The following is a 24,885-nucleotide window of genomic DNA, read 5'->3' as shown; positions in this document are numbered from 1 at the left end:
GTCCGAATTTTACAATTGTGTACGTTGTAATTTGCGCAATCTGTGATACTATGATTTTCGTCAATTTCCGTCGCGGTTGGTATAACCACGGTACTTGCGAACGCGATAATCGTCGCATAATTTCGAGACACGGCATTCCCTCGTTAAGCCATACGCCTCTCCGGGAAAACGGGCAAGCAAATAACTCCAGGGCGGGAATATTTATTGCTTCCGTATCCGGGGAAAGCTCGGCGATCGGTTGGATAAAGAATTAAATGCTCGATTCCCCCAAATTTAATTACACGACGTGGAATCGAGAACGTTCGACTCCATTTCGCATGCACATAGGAGCAGGATCGACGATCAAGTGGGATCCCAGCTTAAGTATAAAATGAAGTGGGTGCGCGCACGAGCGACATGCATGAGAGCGCTACGTATAGCTTCCGGTTCATTCTAATTACTAGCCAGACGCGCACAGGACCCCGGGAGGGAAATTAAAGCGGTCTCGCTCTTCTTGCGACGGCGACGCCTCGCCTCGATCTTGAAACCGAAGGGACCCACAGTTATTACAATGAGTCGTAGACTTTCATACAATGTCGATTAAAACTCTCGTGTTATAACACGTTTCACTTGTGTCACCTTACGGTAAATTTATGGTTAAAAAAAGGGCAAATTATGGGTGCTACTTAAGGATGTATTGGCTATACAGACAATCTCAAAAGTTTATGTATTTTAGAAAACCCCTTGAAAAATCTCGAAAAATGCTTAAAATAAAAGTTGTTTTTCTTCTAACTTCGATATTTAACGAGTTACGTATGATTATTTGGCATTTTGTTGATGTTGACAAAATCCGACCATTCCACCGTCGAAACGGCGAACTTTTGGAAAAAATTTCATTTTTCCTTAATTACTCCTAAACCGTTGAATCTACGGGAAAATTGGATAGGACCTTTCTTGTAGAGGACGACGAGATCTACACTTTCCATGTAAATATTTTTCGCTAGCATTAATATTTAACGAGTTATGAGCGAAAAACGAAAAAACAGTTTTTTGCAAATTACTCGTTAACTACTGGTGTTAGCGAAAAATTTTTACATGGAAATTGTAGATCTCGTCGTCCTCTACAAGAAAGGTCCTATACAGTTTTTCCGTATGTCCAACGGTTTGGGAATTATTGGCCAAAAACGAAAATTTGGAAGAAATTGAAGGGGGTACCCCTTGGAAAAATCGAAAATTTTTTGTTGTTGTTTATTATTAGCAATGTTCTTCCGACGTCTGATTTCTTTTAAAAAAATGCGTTTCTAAAGTGCATAAACTTTAGGGATTGACTGTATAGCCAATATATCCTTAAATTTTATTCGAGTCCTTACGCGCGAAGTCCACTTACACGAAATAACCTTCGAAACTTTTTAATTAAACATCTTCCGGTGTTCCGCGAACGAACTTCCTAGTCCCACAGGGGACGTCTTTAGCTCGGGCTTCAAAAAAACTTCCGATCCCAGCAGTCGAAGCGGCTAATTGCGAAGGAAATCGAGCTTGGCTTCCTTTGTTTCAAGCGTGGTCGTGAACGGAATTCTTACCGTTATTCCACAGATGTACCTGTCCAGTGCGGTGTGGCGCATCCGCGGCTAAAAAACGCATCTCTCTCCACGCATTTTAATATACGGCGTACGCGCGCACCTTTTTTTGTCTGTTTGAACACACCGTTGGGACCCTTTTATTGCCGAAAACACACCGCTCACATTGTGTATCGCCGCGCGTACAATATAATGCCCCCAACGCGCTGAAACGAGCCCTTTATTGCCGTTCGGATGCTGCTTCCTTTCTCAGGCCTACACCCTCCATCCTTCTCTCTTTCGCTCCCAGCCTGCTCTCTTTTTCCTCTCGCACCGCGATGTTTGCCGGGGTAAAGTTGAAGATACGAATGTCGGGAACTGCACCTGCACCGCGAATGATCGCCGGAATTGTTCCTGGTTCCGTTCCGCTGAGACAAATTGAGTATGCGTTAACAACCAGGGAAAGAATAATTAAGGACCTGTCATATTATTTTATATTTTTATTCTCCTAATTATTATCGTTGGTATTATGCTACTGAAATATGAAACGAAATGAAATTAATGATGTTTCATGTTATATATATGGATGGTGTTAGATCTTTAGATTCTATCAATTTTTATTTTAAAAATCTGCAGTCCAGCAAGATTACGTTTAAAACCGAGACGTTTGTGTGACACGAATCTCCGGTTTTCCTTTCATTCATTGAACGTAGGCGTCAGGATGAGCCAGGGTCCGTTTGTGGTAACGCGGTTCGTTAAACGAAACAAGACGCGGCTAGATTTACGAGGGAGCGAGAACTTGGTGAGCTTGCGGTGTATAGAGAGCATCGTGAACGGGACCCGGGTGTAGCGAAGAGAGGATAGGGCTTACGTCATCGTCGATTGTCAACCGCTCTCGGTCGCTTTTCCCTTTTGCTCTGACCGCGACACGGGGGACGCACCGCGTGTGTGTGTGTGCACGTGTGTTGAAACGCGGCGCACCTGCCCTCGAAATGCTCACGATAATGAGCCAGCGGAGTGAATAATTAGTCCGCGTGTTTCGAGCCGTGATAACGTCGAACGAGCTGCGACGTCTTTCCTAGAACAACAGTTCGTCGAATCGACGATTAAGTTGAAAATTAGCATACGTTGCATCGGTTACTCGTGGGAATCTGTAGAGTTAGAATTTTTATCTTCAATTCGGAGCAATTCGTGTAATGAATAATACTTTTTTAAGTATCAGTCAAATTTAATATGAAATCGATGCTAGATTCTTAAAATTGGAAAACAGATTGGTATTTCATTCATGATATTTATTAGAGATAAGCTGCTCTACTAGCTTAGATAAATAGACCACAATATAAAATACTGTAATACGCGATACCGCGAAGCTAATTCAATACTAAATGTCAATCGGTTGAGCCAAAGCTTCTCGGCTTACAGTAATGCCACAACTCAATACGATCGTAATCGGAAGTAAGCCTCCGAGCAAATCGTATTAGTAACGTGCTCCATCGATTCCTCTCGTTGCGACTACAGCAACTTGTTTCTACTGGCATGATAATGTTGACCCAAAGTAGCCGAAGGGGTTGATAGGCGCGATTCCCGTTTGATAGAGTTTTTTCCACGATAGACGCGAACGGAGGGCTTGCGAGTAATGCATCTGGCTACCTGCCAGCTCGGGGCTATTCTTCGACGGCCGCTCGTTTCTGAATGAACAATAGAAAATGTCTGACTACTCCGCGGCGCTCCGCGTTGCCGAGCCGCGTCGTTAATGAATACCTTGAATCGGTCTGGCCTCGAGTTCGTCGGGCGTTTTACAGGTGCACACGCAGCTAGCGTACACGCACTCGTTCCTTTCTTCGACACTGGAGAAACATCCATTTCGTTTGTTGCTTAACTTATTGTTAACGCTTCGATCTCGAGGAAGTCGATCATCAGATTCTCCTCAGATACGTAGCCACTTATGTCATATTCTCGTGTCGTGTCACCGTCACGTATCAGTGCTGCTTGCGTGCCATTTATAATACCGTTCATAAGTATTGTGGTTATTGTAAAACGAACACAATTATCATTTCAAGTAAAATTGACTGGCTCTATTAAGGAGTCTTCTCAGATTTATGAACACGAGTATACGTACAATAATATATCGCTTGTTTCTTCTACGTCTTTCATTTTACAGTTTGCTATTCTGATTCTAGTATAATATGAGCATTTTTGAATGAAAGATCATGTCTGCGCATTTGATAATGCTCGAAATATTTGGCTATTAAATCCTGATCCCGGTGCGTTTCGTTGATACGCAGGCATTAGAGACGGAGGCTCGCGCGACTACGATCCAATCCGCGCATATACGCGAGCATGAATAATTCCGTTTTAATGAAACGATGTTTAATGCATGAGCAAAATCCGCAACACGTACACAGGAAACAATAGGGTGTTTCTCGTTAACGAAGCCCAGGAAATCAGTTCCTCGATACGTAACATTTTCAACGTAAACAGACCGCTTAAGAACCGTTTTTTCTTTCTCCTTCCTTTTCTGCGTGCTTAAAAAGAATCTTAACCCCACAGCTAGGCCTTGATGGACTGCAGATTAAATAAAATATAAATGGTATCAGTTTAAAAATGTCCTTTAAATGGAAATTTCTTTGGTCATTATTTTGTTTTTTATGTTTTGTATATTTTTATATACATTACATTTAATTATTTTATATACGAATAACATTTGCAGTCTAGTCCTTGAATCTGCCCCGTCATCTAATCTAAATCATGGCGATAGTGAAGGTCAATGAAAAATTCTCGAGCCGTGCGAATTGATACCGAAAAACGGGCAAGAACCGAGAGCAAAAGCGAAGAAGCATAGCGGAGTCGATCGATTTTACACACGCGTCCATCTGGTTTGCTTTGATCGTGGCGTGCGAACATCGGCGTTTTCAGAACTCGTAACAGCATCACCTGGGAAGATAGGCCTGGCGAAACTGCCTCTCCCTCAACTCCCGTTTCGCCGACAGCAAAACGTTACTTCCCTTCTGGGAAGAGAGACCCCTGGGTGGGTATCCACTGCTTAAGTATCGCCGGACACGCCATCGGCGAATCCTACGTCTCGCCCTTTTGTTTTTACGTCTTCCTTTTTCTCTTCGATCCTCTGCCGTTCTCTTTTTTCTTTTTTTTTTAATCCACCTCTATAGGTGATCCTGTGTTTTATCGGTCGTCAATTATTTCTATTTTCCCGCCGGTCGACGCGGTGTTAATACAATTATTAAATCGGAAAGAGGACTTCTTTTGTGCATTCGCACTTGCGTACCATCGTGATCATGATTCAGAGGTATTTTAAGACCGAGTCACTCTTCGATGAGAAAAGACGTTGTTCTTTTCTACAGCATCGATCTGTAGTTTCCGCTTCAGCAGTCAGTGCCTGGTGTTCCACGGTGCAAAAAGTAAAGAAAGATCGGTGCTCTCGAAATTCAGCCGAGTTTCAAAAATAGACCCCCATCGATTGTCGGGGCCGGTCGCTGGGCGAACCGTTCATTAGGGGAGGCTCTCGGGAACCGAAACGGGGCGAAAGGGAAAAAAATGAAGGAGAGGATGAGCAGAAACACGGAGGCTGACCACTTAACTCTTCCTTACGCTACCGAGCAGAACGTAACCATACAGCACGGCCGATACTACTCGACCCATTTGCCCGGTGCCAGAGGCTCTCACACGCACGAAAATGGTAAACTGGTCCGACAGGCTGCTGGTGCCTGGACCTTGTGCATCGTGAGACGGGGCTTTTACGACGGGGCACCTGACCGGTAGGCAGGACCATACGAGATAAACAAGGACCAACGTATCTCTAATCTGTCCGGGCCCATTACGATAATACGTTTAGCGGGAAGTCTTAGCCTTACGCCATCACAAATAACGCTGAAAACGAGATCTGAAATCGTTTAACTAGTCCCGAGGGAAGGATTAACTTCTGTTTCATCTAAATGTAGTCACAGTCTTTAAGTTCTTGATCTAGTTAATTGTCGATGCTTATCCAACATTCATCCACTTGTCGCGTATTCCTGCTAGCGTGTTTATGTTGATCTATATCAGATCCGAAACCTGTTGTTGATCTACGTGCGAACTGTACACACCAGCTTACTAGTCGTCAAAATTGCCGCTTATTTCATTCATGGTTGACAGCAATTATCACACGTCAATGAAGGCTTGATCGTTTCTTACTCTCACTACGTTCTCTCTCTTCACATTTGAAATCTTCACTGGGACACGAGTTCGAATCTTGGCTACGAGATTCGAGCGTTTGGTCTGTATTCTTCTTCCTCCGGTCGTGAAAACAGGTAGAGGAAGGAGAGAAAACGTGGAAGAGAAGGAGTTAGCCATGTCGGCGGTGGAGAAGGAAGAAGAGAAGAAAAGAAGAACGCCTCTTTCCCAGAGAGCCACAACGTGGTATACGCTTACTCTCTTTGTGCCGGATGCGTGCCGCCGGCGGAGTAGCAATAGCGGACGAACGTCCGGTCTGCCTTCTCTCTCCTTTAACCTCCGTCGCGGTCCCACTCGCTCGGAGGCCGATGCACTTCGATCGCATCATTGGGCGCAGCACCTAACGCCCCGCATTACTATGTACGCGTGTACATATGTAGATACGTGGATTAGTACATGCCCTACTGATGGACATGCTTAATTACTTCTACGTGCTGACGTGACCTTTCTTCTATTCGATATTCAGTTCGTTAGCAGACTGGATTTTATGAATTTATGGAAAAATTGTATCTGCAGAAGATTCGAATGCATGTGATTCATGAATTGAATGTTCGCTTAAATACTGAAAGGAAATATAAAATCGATTATCCTAATTCCTTTCTTCTTTCTATCATCTGTCTGGATTGATTTAGTTTGTACAATTGTTGTGTGAATGATGTTCGAGCATGTGCGACAATTGAGAATACTCTTAGGGGAAACAATGGCACCCTGGAACGTGTCGGAGTCAATGGGTGGTAAATTGAAATTGATTTCTACCGGGGAAACGGTGGAGTTAATTGTACCGTATCGGTATGGGTGAATCTGATGCTGACTGTGACTAATTCAATTTTCATCTGTATTTCCCAACGAAAAGTTCAATAAGGAGTAGACAATTTAACGATACAGTAATTATTTATTGTCCTACTTATAAATAGACTGCGGATTTTTATTTAAAGAATAACAATTAAAAAATGCGTCTCAAGTAATTTTTTATCATTTAAACATTGCAATACGTATTCACTTTTGATATCGTATAGTTAGTATAATTTTGTTACAATTGCATAAAATCCACAGTCTATTTATGAGATTTATGCTTACTTTCCTGGCCTACAAACAATTTAATTGACCTAATGAAGATTCATACCTCTAGAAAAAAAACTATAGCGAGAATAAATTTGTATTTCCAGAGAAAGTACTGATACTGAGGCTGACCACACAAAAGTGGCTGGATGTGGGGACGGATTGGACTGTGGATGAGTACAGCAGTGCGCACGCGAAGATGGTTTACGAGTACAGGGTGACATGCGTCGCGCACTATTACGGAAAGGGTTGCGAGAACCTGTGCAGGCCAAGAGATGACAACTTCGGTCATTACAGTTGCAGCCCGACCGGGGAGCGTGTCTGCCTCTCTGGATGGAAGGGCGACTACTGCAACACTGGTGAGTCTCTCTTCCATGTGTTTCCGTATACGAAGCAAATTTTTATCAACATCAGACTGCGGGCTCTGTGCATTTATAGAAAAATCGATGCACAAAGTGGAATTCATGAAAATATAAAAAATATCGAAAGTTGATAAAAGAAATTTATGTATAAAATGGATTTTTTTTTAACGTGCATCATAAATGTTCTATTTTGCATAAAAGTTCGCAGTCTAATTATCATATACACGCGGTAACGTGCGTGCGTGCACTCCCACGTTTGCCATCGCGACTGCACCGCGCGTGACATCCCTCCTTTTGTAGGAATTCCGATAAAATCGATTATCCTAATTCCTTTCTTCTTTCTATCATCTGTCTGGATTGATTTAGTTTGTACAATTGTTGTGTGAATGATGTTCGAGCATGTGCGACAATTGAGAATACTCTTAGGGGAAACAATGGCACCCTGGAACGTGTCGGAGTCAATGGGTGGTAAATTGAAATTGATTTCTACCGGGGAAACGGTGGAGTTAATTGTACCGTATCGGTATGGGTGAATCTGATGCTGACTGTGACTAATTCAATTTTCATCTGTATTTCCCAACGAAAAGTTCAATAAGGAGTAGACAATTTAACGATACAGTAATTATTTATTGTCCTACTTATAAATAGACTGCGGATTTTTATTTAAAGAATAACAATTAAAAAATGCGTCTCAAGTAATTTTTTATCATTTAAACATTGCAATACGTATTCACTTTTGATATCGTATAGTTAGTATAATTTTGTTACAATTGCATAAAATTCACAGTCTATTTATGAGATTTATGCTTACTTTCCTGGCCTACAAACAATTTAATTGACCTAATGAAGATTCATACCTCTAGAAAAAAAACTATAGCGAGAATAAATTTGTATTTCCAGAGAAAGTACTGATACTGAGGCTGACCACACAAAAGTGGCTGGATGTGGGGACGGATTGGACTGTGGATGAGTACAGCAGTGCGCACGCGAAGATGGTTTACGAGTACAGGGTGACATGCGTCGCGCACTATTACGGAAAGGGTTGCGAGAACCTGTGCAGGCCAAGAGATGACAACTTCGGTCATTACAGTTGCAGCCCGACCGGGGAGCGTGTCTGCCTCTCTGGATGGAAGGGCGACTACTGCAACACTGGTGAGTCTCTCTTCCATGTGTTTCCGTATACGAAGCAAATTTTTATCAACATCAGACTGCGGGCTCTGTGCATTTATAGAAAAATCGATGCACAAAGTGGAATTCATGAAAATATAAAAAATATCGAAAGTTGATAAAAGAAATTTATGTATAAAATGGATTTTTTTTTAACGTGCATCATAAATGTTCTATTTTGCATAAAAGTTCGCAGTCTAATTATCATATACACGCGGTAACGTGCGTGCGTGCACTCCCACGTTTGCCATCGCGACTGCACCGCGCGTGACATCCCTCCTTTTGTAGGAATTCCGTGTATGAAATTACAGAGACGACGATCTCTCTGACGATGCACAAGTGTTCTCTCTCTCTCTCTTTCTCTTTCTCTCTCCGTTCATCCCTTGCCCCGTGCGGCAATGTGTCTCGCGTTCTGACCATCAAGTAATTTATACTGTTCGCCGGTAACCCGAGTGGTCCTCAAATTTAGGAGATTTTTTCTTAGAGGTCGATGACGATGACACTTGTAACGCGATGGAAATTGTTCAAAAATTCATAACCTTTTTTTTATTAGAGAATTCCATATAGAAGTGTCCAAGTTTATGCGGTTACGTAGCGATTTGTTAAAGAGGGATCGAGAAATAAGACTATAATTCGTTTGAAAATAGTCGCGTTGATTCCGAGCAGAACCCAGTTCTCTCGACGCTTATATAACATTCACTCCAGGACGTTAGTCCATCGCGACGGTAACACAACAGACCGTGTATATACATAGTATATAGAGAGCGTTCCACTCTATTCTCGTTCGTAGCACGAAACTCGACAAACTCGACGAGTCCACGAAGGAGAGGCCCGGTGCAGTGTCGGGTCCGAGCGTGCAGCAGCTTCCCACGCTTTGCTCGCTCGCGCGTGTGTCAGAGAGAGAGTAGTCTCCCTTTCTGCTCCGTTCTGGTCCCGTCTGCTGCACCTCTTTCCACTTCTCTCTCAGCTGTACATATAACCGTGTCCGTCTACCCTTCTCTGTACGTGTACGCTCCCCCCCCCCTGGCCGTTCGTCTCCTGCATCCACGGCATCCTCTTTGTCGCTCGTTCCTCGCGTACCTGAACGTCTCAGGATTAATCTATACGTACGTGTACGTGTGCGTACACACGCACACACGCACACCGATCAAATCGTCTGTGCCTACGTTCCTCGTGCACGTTAACGCTTGTGCGCGCATCAAACCTCGTGTGTGGCTCCTTCAGTCCTCGCTAGGCTCGTCTCCTTTCGTGCATCTGTGTAGGTGTACGTTCGTACATACAGAGAGATCAGCCTCAAACGGGACGTATTCCGTACGTTCTTGATGCCTCTAGTTTACGACGAGCAGGTTACGCGATGCAGCTGGTGCAAGGACCCTCTCTCTGATCTTTGTGTCGGGCTTCGCTCCGTTGTTGAAAGTTCATCGCGTTTTTAACAGGTGCTCTCAGGTTCTATTGTGTGTTTCGTACGATTTTCATAAGCCACTGAACTTTCAAATCCTGAGAGATTTCAAAAAATTTATGAACGATTTAATTATTTATATTTGTCTCGTATGAGAAATCGGCTTTTAACGCAGAAACCGCGAGTCTTAATTCTCTTTTGTTCGCGGAGATTATTTTCTTTTTTGACTAGACGCGAACAAGCGTTGGAAGGATGGATTTGAATGGAGTCCCGGGATTTCGCAAGGGTTCGCGCGCGGGAGGCAAACGCGCCTTTTCTCTCCCCCGACGATGGCATCCAAGATCGAGATCTCGTTTTACTTCCTTTGCCAGCGTGCCAAGTTATCGCATTCCCCGTCCGTGGCCAACATTCGAGGGAACTTGTCGCCACGGGAATGGCATTCGCCAATTTCGCCACTATTAGGTCCACTTAAATATTTTTATAGTCGGATAATCTAGTATTTTTCATTGCAACCGTCTGAATTCCATTGACAATACTTTAGGAGCAATCATGTTCTGTTAAGGGTTAACGAATTTTGCGAAGATAAATTGTGTACTGCTTAGGGTTTATTTTCGTATCACGTCGATGCTCCAAGCATATAATCGGACTCGATGCGGTTTAGATCGGAGCTAACAAACTCTTGTAACCCTTTAAGCTTAAAGAATGTCTGGAGAGGGAAACAAAGCATTTGAAAGTCGACCTTCTCCTAATTTACCGCGGCTCGTGACGATCCGCGATAAAGAGTATCAAAGTCTTTCGTGTTCCCGTGGTCTCTCATCGTCGATCGGTCGTTGCACTCCGGTGTGCTCGAGCACAGTACAGCACAATATACGGAGCCGCTCGACAAAGTTCCTCCGCGCATTGATTACTAATAGACTACTTACTCTTCATTTCGTGACATTCCCGAGCATTCGCGGAATCGCCAGTTCGTGCGTTGGATTTCACGACGGACCCGCGTGTTCGTCCTCCGTCTGTCCGTTCCTTGATTACGTTCTAAAATGTACATCCACTTGTACCGTGTCCTCGTGTCATACCGTTGTGTGCGTACCATGTGCACCTTCGATTAGAAGTTTCAAAAAGGATGCGTGATAAGTCAATAAGGATTGTCATTTTAAATAACATCTTCTAATGAAAAACAAATTAATTTATTATATTTCATTATACTATTTATTTGTTCTTTATTTTATTTGGTTTATCGCTTATCCGTTCATAATGACACGCAACGGTGATACGATACAAGTGGATACGCGTGTTTAGGTCGTTGACGACACGTTGCAGGAGTTTTTGCAGAAGCAACGAACGATCGCAGGCCGATCTGTTCTCACGTGCGCACGACTAAGCGCACACCCACGCCACCGTTTCCAGGATTTTCGCCGCCTTCCTGTTCGTCGCACGCCTCCCGCGCCATTCCCGCCGCGATGAGAATGGGCCATTGTTGCGATTCGCTGCAAAACTTATCTCGCGTACCGTCTCGGACGCGTGCGAGGTCTATAGATTGAACGATTAAGTCAGTCGTAGGGACGATAGGCGTTGCCACTCGTGGATATCTCCGATTGTTTCGCGCGATTCTCTTGCATCCGAGTACGTGTACAGTAGCTCTTCTATCAAAGGAAATCTGTTTCCGTTCTATTTAACTTACGTTCTCTCAAGTTGACGAGATGACATTTTCAAGAATAATTTAGTTTGCACGTTGAGAGAATTTCGTGACGATGATGCGTCGACTAAAGGGAAAAAATAGATGCCATTTGTCGTGAAGAGGTTTCTGGAATGGTCGTCCCAGTAAACGCGTGTACCGTGTACTTGCGGCTGTGTACTTAGAACGTTTACTCAGCTGATCCGGTGTGTCGGTTCCATAAAAAAGTTGTCCACTTCTCAACGAGGGAAGTAGAAAAATGTGTCGCCCCCCAAGCCACGTACAGTCGACTTTTGCATGCAACCGTTCCCGTTACTTCGATAAACTTAAGGGTACAGAATCGTCACCTCAGTTATTACCTCAAATTACAAAAAGATTTTCAAATGCGCGGACGTAATTTCCAAGCGAAGGGGTTGAACGCAACGGGGCACAGATAGAAAGCGGTTAATCGTTGAATGGAGACACGCGATGAAAGAAAGGAGGTCCCGGCACAAAAACCGTACCCGGAGAGAGCGAGCTATAACATTTAGTACCTGATGATCCTGCAGAGGGGTTAACGAGGCCGGGGGTAGTTACCTAAGGGTAGTTGGGGTGACTGGCAGTCAGGCAGACAGACGCGTTTTCGGGGGTGCCAGGGTGCGCGTTATACACAGGGGTTGTTGCAGTGGCAGCTGCAACGCGAGCAGGCCGAATCGAGCCGAAAGCGACCGAGTGGGCCCTGACAGCTGCACGGAGAGGCCTCGGTGCTTTAACCAACAGCTGCATCGGCCTGACGTTCACAGTCCACTTCCATTTCGATCCCTCCGCCCGCCCCTCCTGCCCCTCGTGGTCCCCGACACTTGCAGTTTTCCACCTTCTTCACCGTTGCCGACCTCTTGTTCGTTTTTTCTTTTCTTTTACCAGCTGAGCTACCTGTGTCCCCGAGTATTCACAGATTTTTCGGAACATCGCGATTGTTTGGTAGGTAACGCGTCAGGTAGAAATAGCGAGGGTAGACCAGGGGAACTCATCGGGACTTATTGTCGGCGTTCTACGAAAGGTCAGGCACGAAACGACGCTGCTTAACAGTCGACTCGTAGAAAAATCGATACGTACGTTGGCCATGGGCTATGAAATTCATTGGAACAGCGAACAGTACACGGGTTCTGTGGACATTTAAACGGAACAAGGGAGACCGGCTTCGTTTGTTTGTACATTTCTTTCCAGGATCGTGAAAAGTCGTAAAAGTTTCCGAGAGAGAATAGTTCGTTGCGTGACGCAGGTTGCGGATTCTTCGATCCCTACAGCTGTTCGATCACCTGACCAATTTCAGTCTATTGTCAACGGAATAACCCGTAGATACGGGACGTTTAAACAGTTTATGGTGCTTTCTTCCATTCCCTCGAATAGATCTGCGATCGACCGTTCAGAGACGTAAAATTGAAGCGGATTTTGCAATATCTTTGAACGGATCAGTTTTGCAATAATCTGGAACGATCTTCGAATACTGTCATCATTCTGTTTGCGATTAACTGACGACGTTCATTCTCCAAGGATTACCACACAGCAACGGAGTAACGTGCTCGATCCAAGTTTAAACTCTTCGTCAGACGTTGCCGTAATCTCGACGTTTAATTCAGGAACATCGGTTTCTATCGAGGCTCGTCTCTTTCTCCCTCTCTCCGTTTCGATTCTTCTTTTTTCGAGGGCCTCGGTGGAATCCGCGCGATTCGAGTATCCCGCGGGATCGGCCAGTCGAAGTCGAAACCCGTCCCTCGTGGTTCTCCACTCTATAAATACCATGCGCTCCTTAGCGCTTCGAGACTGGCGAGAAGCACCGTCAAAAGAGGAGCCGGCTTCGTGGGCCGTTGCGCTCGGTGCCAAGGTCACCAAGGCCCATGTCTACCCTTTCCACTCCTCCCTCCTCTGCTGTCCTCCGCGAGCTTACGGCGAAGGGTTCACCTTCTATCCGGATCCGAGAGTCACCTTCAATCCCTTCATTCAAGAAGACATCGAGCCTCTTTCACTATCGCCTTCTTTTGTCAAATTTCTGACCTGTTTTCCAATTCCCATTATGCGTTCTGATTTCGTGAAATAATAATGCGAATAAGAGGACCTACGGTTTTTATTTCGCTCAGATAGACTTGCGTATTTGTATCTATCAACTGATTTGATTTTGAAGAGGCCACACGAGGAATTTTAGTACCGATTCGAAAATACGTCGACCTCGAATGTTTCCGTTAACGAGATGCAGAAAGGGGCCCCGTCCTGATTTCAAGAGAACGTGCACACGTTTCTGAAAAGCCTCGTTACGAAATCGAATGATCCAAGAACTTCGAGTACACAGAAATGTATTGTCTGGTTTTCATTAGATAGCGCCGTGATGTTAAGTGATTAGAAGAAGATACCATAGTAATAATTCTTAGTGAACAGCGCATAGTAACGTAAGAGAGAATCGGTGGCTAGCAGCCAATACGAGAGACTTTAGATATATTTGCGGACTGGACAAGCTGCCTCGACGCACGTGACACAATTTCATTACCCTTGTCGCGTCATGTGCCGTTATACCGACGATAATTTCCCCTCGTTCAAAGCCTTTTCTTATTCTAATTCACTACAATCGAAACCAACGTTCAACTCGTTTCAATTTGCCATCGATTGTCTCTTGAATTGATTTCGTTAGAACAAACGTTGAAACGAGTTTAGAAAATACATTCAATTCTTTTTTCACCCTCGAAGCGCGCAGTCGGAAAATGTTTTTCGTAACGAGATCAGAATTGACTAATTAGGAAGAGGTCGGTAGCGCATCTAATGTGATAAGATAATCTTCATACGTGACACAATTTTATCATCCTTGTGGAACGCGCTCGCGACCCACCGAGCACCTGGCAACGTATTGTTCGCCGCTGTGTACTTGTATGTAACGTACTACGTGCAGCTATGCAAGGAATCGTGCGGTCAGACTCCTTTCCCATCCAGGATTCCCGGAAAACGGGAGCGATTCGTGGTACATATGACATAAATTTTAATTAGACGATTCCCGGCCATCGGGTATTCGAGGTGTGAACGATCCTCGTTTTCGTGTCCATAAATCCCATGCTGGGGGACGATTACAAAATACTACAATTGTTACATCAAACACCGGTCTACTTATAATACTATTACATTCGTTCTTTTTTTAACAAAACTTTTTTACACGTCATATGTGATTCATTAAAATAATGATTAATGAAGCATGCTGAAAAATTAAAAATAATTGTCGCACAAAATGAGACGATTAATCTCGGGCACATGACAAAAGATGCTCAATATGAATTATGTTTTGAGTGAAATATTTCGAAGAAAGACCATTGTTCGTAATCAGATTGTGCTACAGTAATTTGCCACTACTAAGGTTATTGTAGCCCATCGAAAGCCGATCGATTTTCCGATCGAGTTCGGGGGCAATTTAATGATTCGATTAATGATGATACCGTGGATCCCCGTCGTACACGGATAGAGAAAGAGAGAGAGAGAGAGAGAGGAAAGTGAATTATCGAGTTCGTCCCGAGGTACCCGACTACCTATAGCACCGGAATGCACCGGGATGCATCGGGATGCATCGTATGGTTCGCTCGTGCAGTCGTGAGGGACGCGATCGACCTCTTGCGGAGAGTTGCCTTAACCTTTTCGATTTTTTCTTACTCGTTTCAGCCCGCTGCCTGCCCGGATGCGACGAACTGCACGGACACTGCAATCGACCCGACGAATGCTTGTGAGTATACGCACACTATCATCGAAACGTTTTCTTTCCTCGTCTTTTTCCTCTCCACGTTTCAGAAAGAGCTTCCTCTTCCTCCTCCTCCTCCTCCTCCTCCTCGACCTTCTCTTCTTCTTTACTGATATTACATTCCTGACTCGATACCTGTACGCGGTGTATCATACTCGTACCGCATTAATAACGACGCCTCGATAAACGAGCTTCCCGCGAAAGTTGATCGTTAATGAGTCTAACGCGATCGATGATCAACGCGTGTATTATTAATCGATTCACCGTGAGAAACTCTCGTTTGTCTTGCTCGTTTCAATTTCTTAATACGTAACCGTGCAGATCTATTTGTAAGAAGCTTAGAATTGAATATCGCATTCGCGTATGCAACGCTCAGTATAGATAAGCACAGCTAACTCGTTGGTTGCAAAATTATATTTCATGCATACATTGTATCTTCTCTTCGTAAAAACGCATATCTTGAATTTGCCGTGAAGCACGGAGAAAAAGGCATGCCTTGGAGTTACGCAACCGCTTTGGTTATTAGCATAGCTACCAGTTTTCCACGACCGGGTCGAGGCATTCGATTTTCTTTCACGATGATCGCGCACTGATCATATAGAATATCATCGCCGGTTCACGTTTCCGGGTGTGCGATTCCCTCGTTCCCCTGGAACCGTCGATGATTTCATAGCCGGAGTTCTGTATCCGCGGTCGTCGAGGGGTCGAAATGTACGAAGAGGAATTCGAAGCAGTTGCCGACTCGTTTCCGTAACTGGTACCGAGCATCGATTCTCACTATCAACGGAAGAGTTTCCCTCCTACCACCTATCCTCTTTGTTCAACCCCGAAAAGTCGCGCCTAGTGTCGTTGAACCTTTCTAATTCCACTCGAAACTAGTCAAAGAAGTCCACGGCTGCGGGGTCAGAGATCAAACAAGGAATTTCTGTATTTGTCGGGAATCCTGATCTATAAATACGTTCTCGGAATCCTTTTATCCTACGTCTTTGATTTTCTTTGCACCACGGAAACAAGAGTTCCAATTGAGTCGTTCCAATGGCAAATAATTACTTCATTCGTGAAATAAAAATGTTATTCCATGAATTACAACGTTCGTTCGTAATGGAATTTATTAGAAAGCAACGCTACGGATAAAACAGAGAAATTCCGCGATAATTCCAATCCGTCTTCGCATGGGACTCGAATCTCGGTCCGCGGTTAACCCGAGGTTTAGAGTTAACTCGATCATCTAATTACTGCACGAGACCGGGGTTAATTGTCCCGTTAGCCGCAGCCATCAGTCTCCGGCAACGTTCCCTCGAGGTTCCTCCTCCGTTCGCGTTCCTCCGTTCCCTTCCTCCGTTCCTCCTGTCTTTTGTTTTCGCGATGGCATCATTTCTATCGCGAATCACGGAAAAAGAGCGATATCCTCAAAAATAGCTCGAGGCACCGATCCAGACTTTCGAGGCGCGATGCGCCGGTGCCTCGCGGCTCTTTTAAACGTCCCAGACGACCCGGAATTTATGGGCATGCCATAGACCTCGTAAATAAACAACACCGGAGTCTCTTAAAAGAAACAGTTACAGCTAATAAATTATATGAATATCCTCCAAAATTCATACCGAGGGCTCATCGGATTGATGGAACCTGTTGCAAATCTTATCTTCTCAAACCTTTTGATAAATCCGTAACAGGCTTACTTTAATTCGATTTCTTAAAAGAATTCAATCACTTGTGCTTAATCTTATCAAAATATTTATTATACAATGAATTGAATGAATATATTTTTACATTTTGACAAATTAAAATGTATTGCTATTGGATTTTATAACGAAATTAATCAGTGCATAATATTAAACGATAGTTCTTACTGATTCATTCTATATGACTCGATTTCATTCAAATAGTATATCGAATTTCGTTTGCAAATCACGAGGTTCGATAGAGTCTCGAGTACAGAAATCAGAATCATGCGGTCAGAAATCGCGCGAAGGAAAGGCTAATCCGTTTTCTGGTTGCGTACGAAATAGTCGATATGATCGCTAAAAGCAATTGGCTTAGCGTACAGAGAGCCTCGTGGGATGTTGTTGGCCCCGTTCGTGATACATACGTGAGAGAATCGCGACTACATGGTGTCCCATTGAAATTTCGGAGTTCATCATGCGCGTTTATGGTATCTGAATACCAATGTAGATGCACGACGCACGTCCGCATCATTTTGCCTTCCTTGCTGACATACATGACACATTGACGATCGGTTGTAACATAAGAGATATAAGAACTGTATTTATTATTTTGACGATCCAGCAATTACTTTAATTCATTTTGTTCTATAGAATTTCTAGTATATCTCCCTACTTGTATTTCGAATTCCTCTACCGTCTCTTGGGTCGTCAAAATTTTTTTATCTTTTATTAATGAAGTCGTTAATGCGACAGTGTAATGTTCGTAATAGGAATTTCCAAATTTTTTAATTTCCAAATGTGCACGTCTACCCGGTAGAGTTCGGCTCCGTTTCATTCCGTCTTCCCCGTCTCGGTTCTCGGTTCTCCTCGGGTTCTCTGCTCGTCTTTCTCCAGCGTGCCGCGGCTCTTTCGATTACGCTTCTCTCGTGTGTACACGAGTTTTAATGGTATAGTCATGCGACGTCTCTGCCTCTCTTTCCCTTTACGTGGCCGATGTATAGCGAGCCGTGTATACGTGCATGCAGAGAAAGAGAGAGGCGGATGAGTATTAGTGGGCAGAGCAAGGCGCGCGCACACACAGAGGATGGTAACCTTTCCTTGACCCGCATACTGAACGGCTGTGCCGAGGCTCGAACCGTGGGAACACAACTCGACGACTCGTCTCCCCACTCTCCTTCGAATTCTCTCTTTCTCTCTCTCCCCTCCCTCACTCCTCTCCGCCGTGGCTCTTCCTTCTCTACCCTTCGGTTTCCTCTCTCCCTTTCAACTGGTCTCTCCTGCCTCCTGCTCATTCTATTTGTTTCCTTCCCCCTCGTACCCCCCGTCTTTCTCCGTCTCTTTTTGCTCTGTCTATACGTGTGCGTATCATATCGACACACATACGGGAATATATACGAGCATACAGACACACGTATTTTTCTTGGGCCCCTTTCGTCCCTCAGCGGTGCTCGTTCTCGTTCTATCCTCGGCGAGGACGTCTTTGTCCTTCTTACCTGCGAAACCCCCTTGGACGTAATGGCCGACCACCATATCCTCCCGTGTCGCGGATCCAGCTCCTTTCTATACCTTCTTCTTCATCTCGTATCCTCCTCTTGAGCTCCGCGGCTTTTAGCCACCTTCGCGGATCCCTTCTGTCGCGACGAGTTACTTTGCTCTCTACCGTTTTTTCCTTCCGTTCGTTTTTCATCCCCCCCCCCCTCCCCTTCCTTTCCTCTTTCTCGCGTTTTTGTAGTCCGTCGAAACGATCGGAGTAAAGTTCGCGATCGTGAAACTTGGCGTAGAGACGGGGTTCAACAAGAATGCAGACAATATGGAAAGTCTCGTTTGAAAAATCTTAAAGTGAAACGAGTAAAAACTTGTGAATTGCATTGAACTTTTTTTATACAGGATTCTAAGAACTTCTTATAATTAGGTAGTAAAATAGATCTAGGATCAGTTTGATCAACGGGACAGATGATGAACCCACGCTCTGTCCTTCCTTGAAATTACTTCTCAGGAAGGATCGATTAGTATTTAACGATCGAAGTAATTAGAGTCCACTGCTCGTTACACCTCCGCCGCCTGTGTATGCGTACGACGTATCAGTATGCTCGTAGAGAGTCATCCGGTATATGAAGCTCTGTTACTTGAAAACGGTGATTCCTCCTCTATTTTGTTGCGGGTCTTCTATCCCGTTCCGTCATTTTTCATACGCATTTAACGAGGTCTTTGACATTCGACTTCGACTAATCTTCCACACCGCCAGGTTATCCTATAATTTCAAACGGAAGAATAAATTAAAGTGGTAGATCGATTTAAAAGTTTATTAACTATTCGCTCGAAACGTCGTTCTTTTCATATTTCCTGTCATCTATTCCCTATTATTATCGGCTTTAGGTACCATGTATTTTCGAATTGAAGAGTTTCTCCTCCGAGTAGCGCAGCAACGCGAAAGGAAAGCCTTCCGTGTTGCCGAGTACCACTTTCTCCTGACAGTCTTCCTCGTGCCAAACCGCGAAGAAAAGATCGAGGTGGTCGCTAACAAGAAACATCTTTCCTCGGTTTCAGATGCCACAATGGGTGGAAGGGAGCGTTCTGTGACCAGTGCCTGCGATACCCTGGCTGTCTTCACGGTAGCTGCCAGAAACCCTGGGAGTGTCTGTGCGACGAGGGCTGGGGCGGCCTCTTCTGTAACCAGGATCTGAACTACTGCACGAATCACAAACCCTGTCTGAACGGTGGCACCTGCTTCAACACCTTTAACGGGCAGGGCTTGTACACCTGCTCGTGCGCGCCCGGCTTCAACGGCACCAACTGCGAGAAGCCTCTCCTCGACTGCGACTCGAATCCCTGCCTGAACGGCGGATCCTGCTCGATGGAACCATCCTACGGGAACTCGAGCCAATCTACCGCAGTCGCGTCGAAGGACTCTTCCGCAAGGCAATCGCATTACCGTTGCACCTGTCCACCAGGTTGGCGGGGCAGGCATTGCGAGATCACCTCGAGATCCTGTCGAGATTCACCCTGCCATCACGGAGCCATCTGCGAGGACGATTCCCTCCACGGTTACGTGTGCCGCTGCCAGCCCGGGTTCACCGGGAACGACTGCGAGTCTCAGTTGGACCAATGCTCGCCGAATCCTTGCTCGAACGGCGGCACCTGCAAAGACCTCGGGAACAGCTTCCAGTGCACGTGCCCGGCTGGTTTCAGCGGCGAACGCTGCGAGACGAACATCGACGACTGTCAGGGCGATCCCTGTCTGAACGGCGGTACGTGCGTGGATCTAGTCAATCAGTTCCGTTGCCAGTGCGTGCCCGGGTACGTCGGCAGACTGTGCCAGGACAAGGTCGACTACTGTTTGACGAAACCGTGCGCGAACGGCGGCCGATGCATATCCTGGACGAACGACTACCGTTGCGCGTGCAAGCCCGGGTTCACCGGGAAGGATTGCAGCGTGGACGTGGACGAATGCGTGAGCGCGCCGTGCAGAAACGGCGGCACGTGTCTGAATCGGGTGAACGGGTTTCAGTGTCAATGTTCGGAGGGTTGGCACGGTGATACCTGTTCGGAGAAAGTCGGTACCATTATCTTACCGACTGCGATAGCCGCCACGAATTCGCCGACGAACGCGGTCGCTGTTCCCGCCGTGCCACCCTCGGGAGCAAGTTATTGGTCGGGCAATCTGTCCAGGCATGTAGCTTCCGCGTCTGCGGAACCTAGAAACGCGGGACTGACCACCGAACACGTGGTGGTAATAGCCACCCTGTCGACGGCCGTACCAGCGTTCGTTTTGGTCGCCGCTGTCGCCGTGATGTGCATGAAGAGGCGACAGAAGCGGGAACAAGCTAAGGCCGACGAAGAGGCCAGATTGCAGAACGAGAGGAACGCTGTTCACAGTAGTATGAGTAAACGCAGCGGTGGATTGATGAGCGGCGTCGGTGGCGGCGCAGGCTCGACCGGGAGCACCGGCGTCGGTATCGGAAACGTGGGCTTGTTAGGTGGAGGTGGCAGCGGAATGATAAGCGGCAACGGCGGCAGCGTGTGCACCCTAGGCGCTGGAGACGCGCACATGATCAAGAATACATGGACGGCGAACAAGAGCGTGAACAACGCGGCGTCGGCAAGACAGGACGACCTCGACTCGTCGTTTCAAACGGACGTCACGCTGGACAGCTCCTGCTCGGGTTACAAGCCGGAACCGGTGCTGCAGGACGGTCGAACGCGGACTACGAAACAACTGAACACGGAGGCGGCAGCGCACAGGGCGTCGCACTTGTTCCAAAAGGAGAAGGACTGTTTGTCGGGCCTCGGGCTGGGCATCGGGGTGATCGAGACCTCGAAGAGGTCGTCTGTGTTCGCGGGCAACGCCGCGACGGACAGCTGTTGCGCAGAGGCGGCGTTGCTCAAGAGGCCGACCACCATCGCGGAAGGTGGAAGCGGTCCACCGGGAAGTGGAGGTGGTACCGAGTCTTCCGGCTGCGGAGTGTACGTTATAGACGATCACTACAGGCACGACGCGTCGCTCGCGGCGACGCTCGCGACGGAAGTGTAGTTCCACTCGCCACACCCGCCGAATGTTTGTTAATTATAAAATATAGTGTAGAAGAGAGCCGGCAGCCAGACTTCGCGCGACGGACTCTGTGTAACTAACGAAAACGAGCGGACATTCTTTTTTCCTGTGTGACCGAAGTACATGCTGTGCGCGTCTCCCCTCGTGTGCGACTCGCGCGTCTAAAGGTGGATTCCCATTTGTCGGGTGTTTATTTTCAATCGCGTACCGCGTGCGATTTGTTCGTCGACTGAGACCCCACCTTCGGAAGAACTCTTGTTTCCCTCTGGATAATATTCGTCGCGTACCATATTCCGCGTGCAACCACCGAGCTATGTCCACCCACCATGAGAGGAACAACACGCGTGCGTCTGTTCGCGCGCACGCACAGTCATCAGGAGCGTGTGGCTGCTCTTCTCCGTTATGGGCCAGCGCAGCGGTGAACGGGCGTGCGTTTTCTTCGCGATTCCTTTGTTTCTCTCCCTACTCGGGACGATGCACGTCGCTCGTGAGAACCGGACTCTACCACAACGATGACGATTGTCGTTGTCATTGCCGCTAGCGAGAGGAGTTGATCCTCCGTTCCTTCAGACGTCGGTGACGTGGATCAGAGGAACGCGCGAGACAGAGAGATACAGCTCGCTCCTGCGTATGGTATTGTACAGAAGAAAACAATTTTTACCGAGGAACGACGACGAAGAAGAAGATTAGAGGACGAAGAGGAAGAGAGAGACTCTGTCGGGAGTGTGGAGTCGTGCAGCAGGGGAGCGAAAACCGGGAATATTATTATAAATATTACACGAAAATGCTGTGGAGGCGGACGACGACGACGGATTGATCGAATCGTCGTTCGACCTGTTCTTAGGTATGAATATTATTATGTATTATCAATACCCGATGCGGAAACTTTGTACAGAACTAATTTATTATTATTGTTATTTACTATTATCACTATTCGCTATTATTATTATTATTAATATTATTATTCTAATTATTATTATTATTATTAATATTATTCTCTATCGTATCGCATTATCATTGTTCCGATGATTTCTCGATCATCTTCGGATTCTTTTTTTTTTCTATTCTTTTTTCATTTGAAGAAATTTCTACGTTTTCCATTCGAATCGTGTGACTAAAAAGAAACTCATTCGTTTTGTCTCCCTCTTTTTTCTCCGTGACATAATCAGAGATACTTACTTTCGCGTATCGCCACCACGCTTGTACATCGCGTAAACGTGTAAATGTAAATGTATTTTCGCGTGCGGTCGCAGCTTGCATGCATCTCCCGGAATACATGTGCGTGTATAATTGTGTCGCGTGTGTCTTCGATAATAATATGTAACGTGTATATATAATATATATGTAAATGTACATGTCGTATGTGTGTGTACCGTTTGCCCGCGCGAGCAGCAGTCCTGTGAGGTGGAAGAGAGAGAGACAGATAGTTATGGCGAGAGCGAGAGAGCGCGGAATAAAAACTGAGCAGAGAGAAAAGAGCGTTTGTATGTACCGTGCGTATATATATACATACAATTACAAACGAGACAGTCTAACGACGAATTAGGATTCAAACGATGTGTAGCTCCTTCCTCAGATTTTTTCATGTTTCTCTCTCGTTTGCTTCTTTTCGTTCGGATTTCTGCGTTTGACCCGATATCGGTTCCTTTTTCCTTCATCCTTCCATTTCTTTTCCTTCCTTGTTTGGGGCGATGTCACTCGGACCACCGAACGAGGCTTCCGAGGGGACAGCTTCCGGGTCGTTGCGAAGTAACTCTACGTAACAGAAATGAGCTGACCATCCTGCAATCCGGGGCTTTCCTTCCCAATGGCAAACCCGGTTTGCCGGCTGGTCGAGTGCTGACACGTAAATGTCGACTCTCTTGACTCGCTAACCATCTCTGTCATCGTATTAAGCATCATCGAAGGAACGAAAATCGAAAGGTGCATTTTCGAATTTCGTTCTTCTATCGAAGAGTTACCCGACCCGGAAGCCGTGATGATTCCACGAACGGAAACCCGACGGTTGCTTTGGCCGCGCCGCGGATATCGTCCCCAATCATGGGAATGTGACTGAAGTCGAAATTCTTGCACGACAACCAGGCGTAAAGAAAGAACAAACGAATCTTCGAGCATTGATTTTGGTAAGAGCGAAAGGGAAATCTCGTTTATCAAAATTTTCATTGGAACGTAATTCTTTTTATTCTTCAAATTGTATTCTTGAGTGAAATTAGTAGTTTGTAACAATTAAATAGAACTTTTTGATGTTTTATGGAATATTTTCTAATGATTTTTCTATTAAGATCTCCTCTGTTCCAATTTATTTAAAATTATCCCTTATGTAATTCGTATGTTCTCCGACGGTGTGGCACATCACAACTTGCAACAGTGAGACACTACTTGCGATATGTATAAATAGAGATAAATAAAGTGGATAAATAAATGAATATATAAATATATAGATAGAAGAGGAAATATATATAAAGTATATATATAAAAGTATATATATATATGTAAATGAGAAAAACCGGCGTCGTCGTTAGCGGCGTTCAGACGACGGAACGGGGTATTCCATGTTTTCGTGATCGAAGTCCGCGAGAAATCAATACGCGGTCATTAAATCATAGTTTCCTCGAATCATTTTTTCAAAATTAATAATACGCTCGTAATTAAGCTTGTCGATTGAACTTAAAATTTTCGATTTCGAACGCCTCGTTCTATCTTGGAAAAAATTTTTGGGAAGGATTTCTCGCTTGCTTCGGCCGCGAACACGCGAACAAATGACGATTATGTGTTGTTATCGCACGGTTGATGAATAATTATTTATTTATATGGATGATGATGATAATGCTGAAACAAAAGCGATAAATAATGATGAGCGATACTGCTGAATCTAATGATAACAGATGGAATGATTGACGCATGCTACTTTTCTGTCCGAACTACGATCAATTAAAACGCCGGTGGTGATAAAAAGGTAAATACCGATAGAGAGTGGTGATCACGATTTAATAATTGTAGAAACGTACGTACGATGACGATGTAACGAACAAAGATTCGATGATGTTCCTGTTAATAAATAATAATGATAATTAAATAAACGAGGCGACTCTACCACAGAAGGCACGCTAAGTCAGAGGTCGCATTTATTTTTATTTTTTTCTTTTTTTCGCCAAATCTTGGGTCCTGCGTGGGCGAGGAATGGATTGGAAAAAAAAAATATATAGTATATATATATACAATTTGTAAATCGGCGGGCGGAGCGGTCAATTCGAAAATTGCGTGAGAAGGAAGAAAAAAAGGAAGGAAATGCGGTGTGTGCGCCGGCGCACAGCGTCGACTATGACGACAACGACGTGGATCCGTGGATTGATTGAGCGGCGATTAATCGATCGTTCGTTCACCGTCTCTAAGCGGCGCCAGCACTCGTCGACCCGTAATTAAACGAGAAGCACGTACGTATAAAACGATTATATTATATGGAATACAATGTGTAATAAAGCTGTTGTCATTTTTTGTACTTA

General features: G+C 45.3%; 1 protein-coding gene across 2 annotated transcripts in view; it reads left to right on the top strand.

Moving 5' to 3' along the window:
• Positions 1 to 24,885, top strand: part of Delta (neurogenic locus protein delta) — a 44,730-nt gene extending 19,845 nt beyond the window's left edge. Inside the window, exons 4-6 of one of the 2 annotated variants that reach the window (XM_018023143.2) lie at positions 6,929 to 7,180; positions 15,094 to 15,154; positions 19,381 to 24,885. In XM_018023143.2, coding sequence (XP_017878632.1) covers positions 6,929 to 7,180; positions 15,094 to 15,154; positions 19,381 to 21,364 — 2,297 coding nt within the window. In that variant the 3' untranslated portion in view covers positions 21,365 to 24,885. Of the gene's footprint in view, positions 1 to 6,928; positions 7,181 to 8,064; positions 8,336 to 15,093; positions 15,155 to 19,380 lie in introns of those variants that run through there. The other variant, XM_018023144.2, reaches the window with a different exon arrangement.

The sequence above is a fragment of the Ceratina calcarata genome, unplaced genomic scaffold (genome assembly GCF_001652005.2).
Source record: "Ceratina calcarata isolate Rehan_Ccalc_2016 unplaced genomic scaffold, ASM165200v1 scaffold297.2, whole genome shotgun sequence".
In the NCBI taxonomy this organism is placed as follows: domain Eukaryota; kingdom Metazoa; phylum Arthropoda; class Insecta; order Hymenoptera; family Apidae; genus Ceratina; species Ceratina calcarata.
This window is presented reverse-complemented; position numbering and strand designations above follow the sequence as displayed.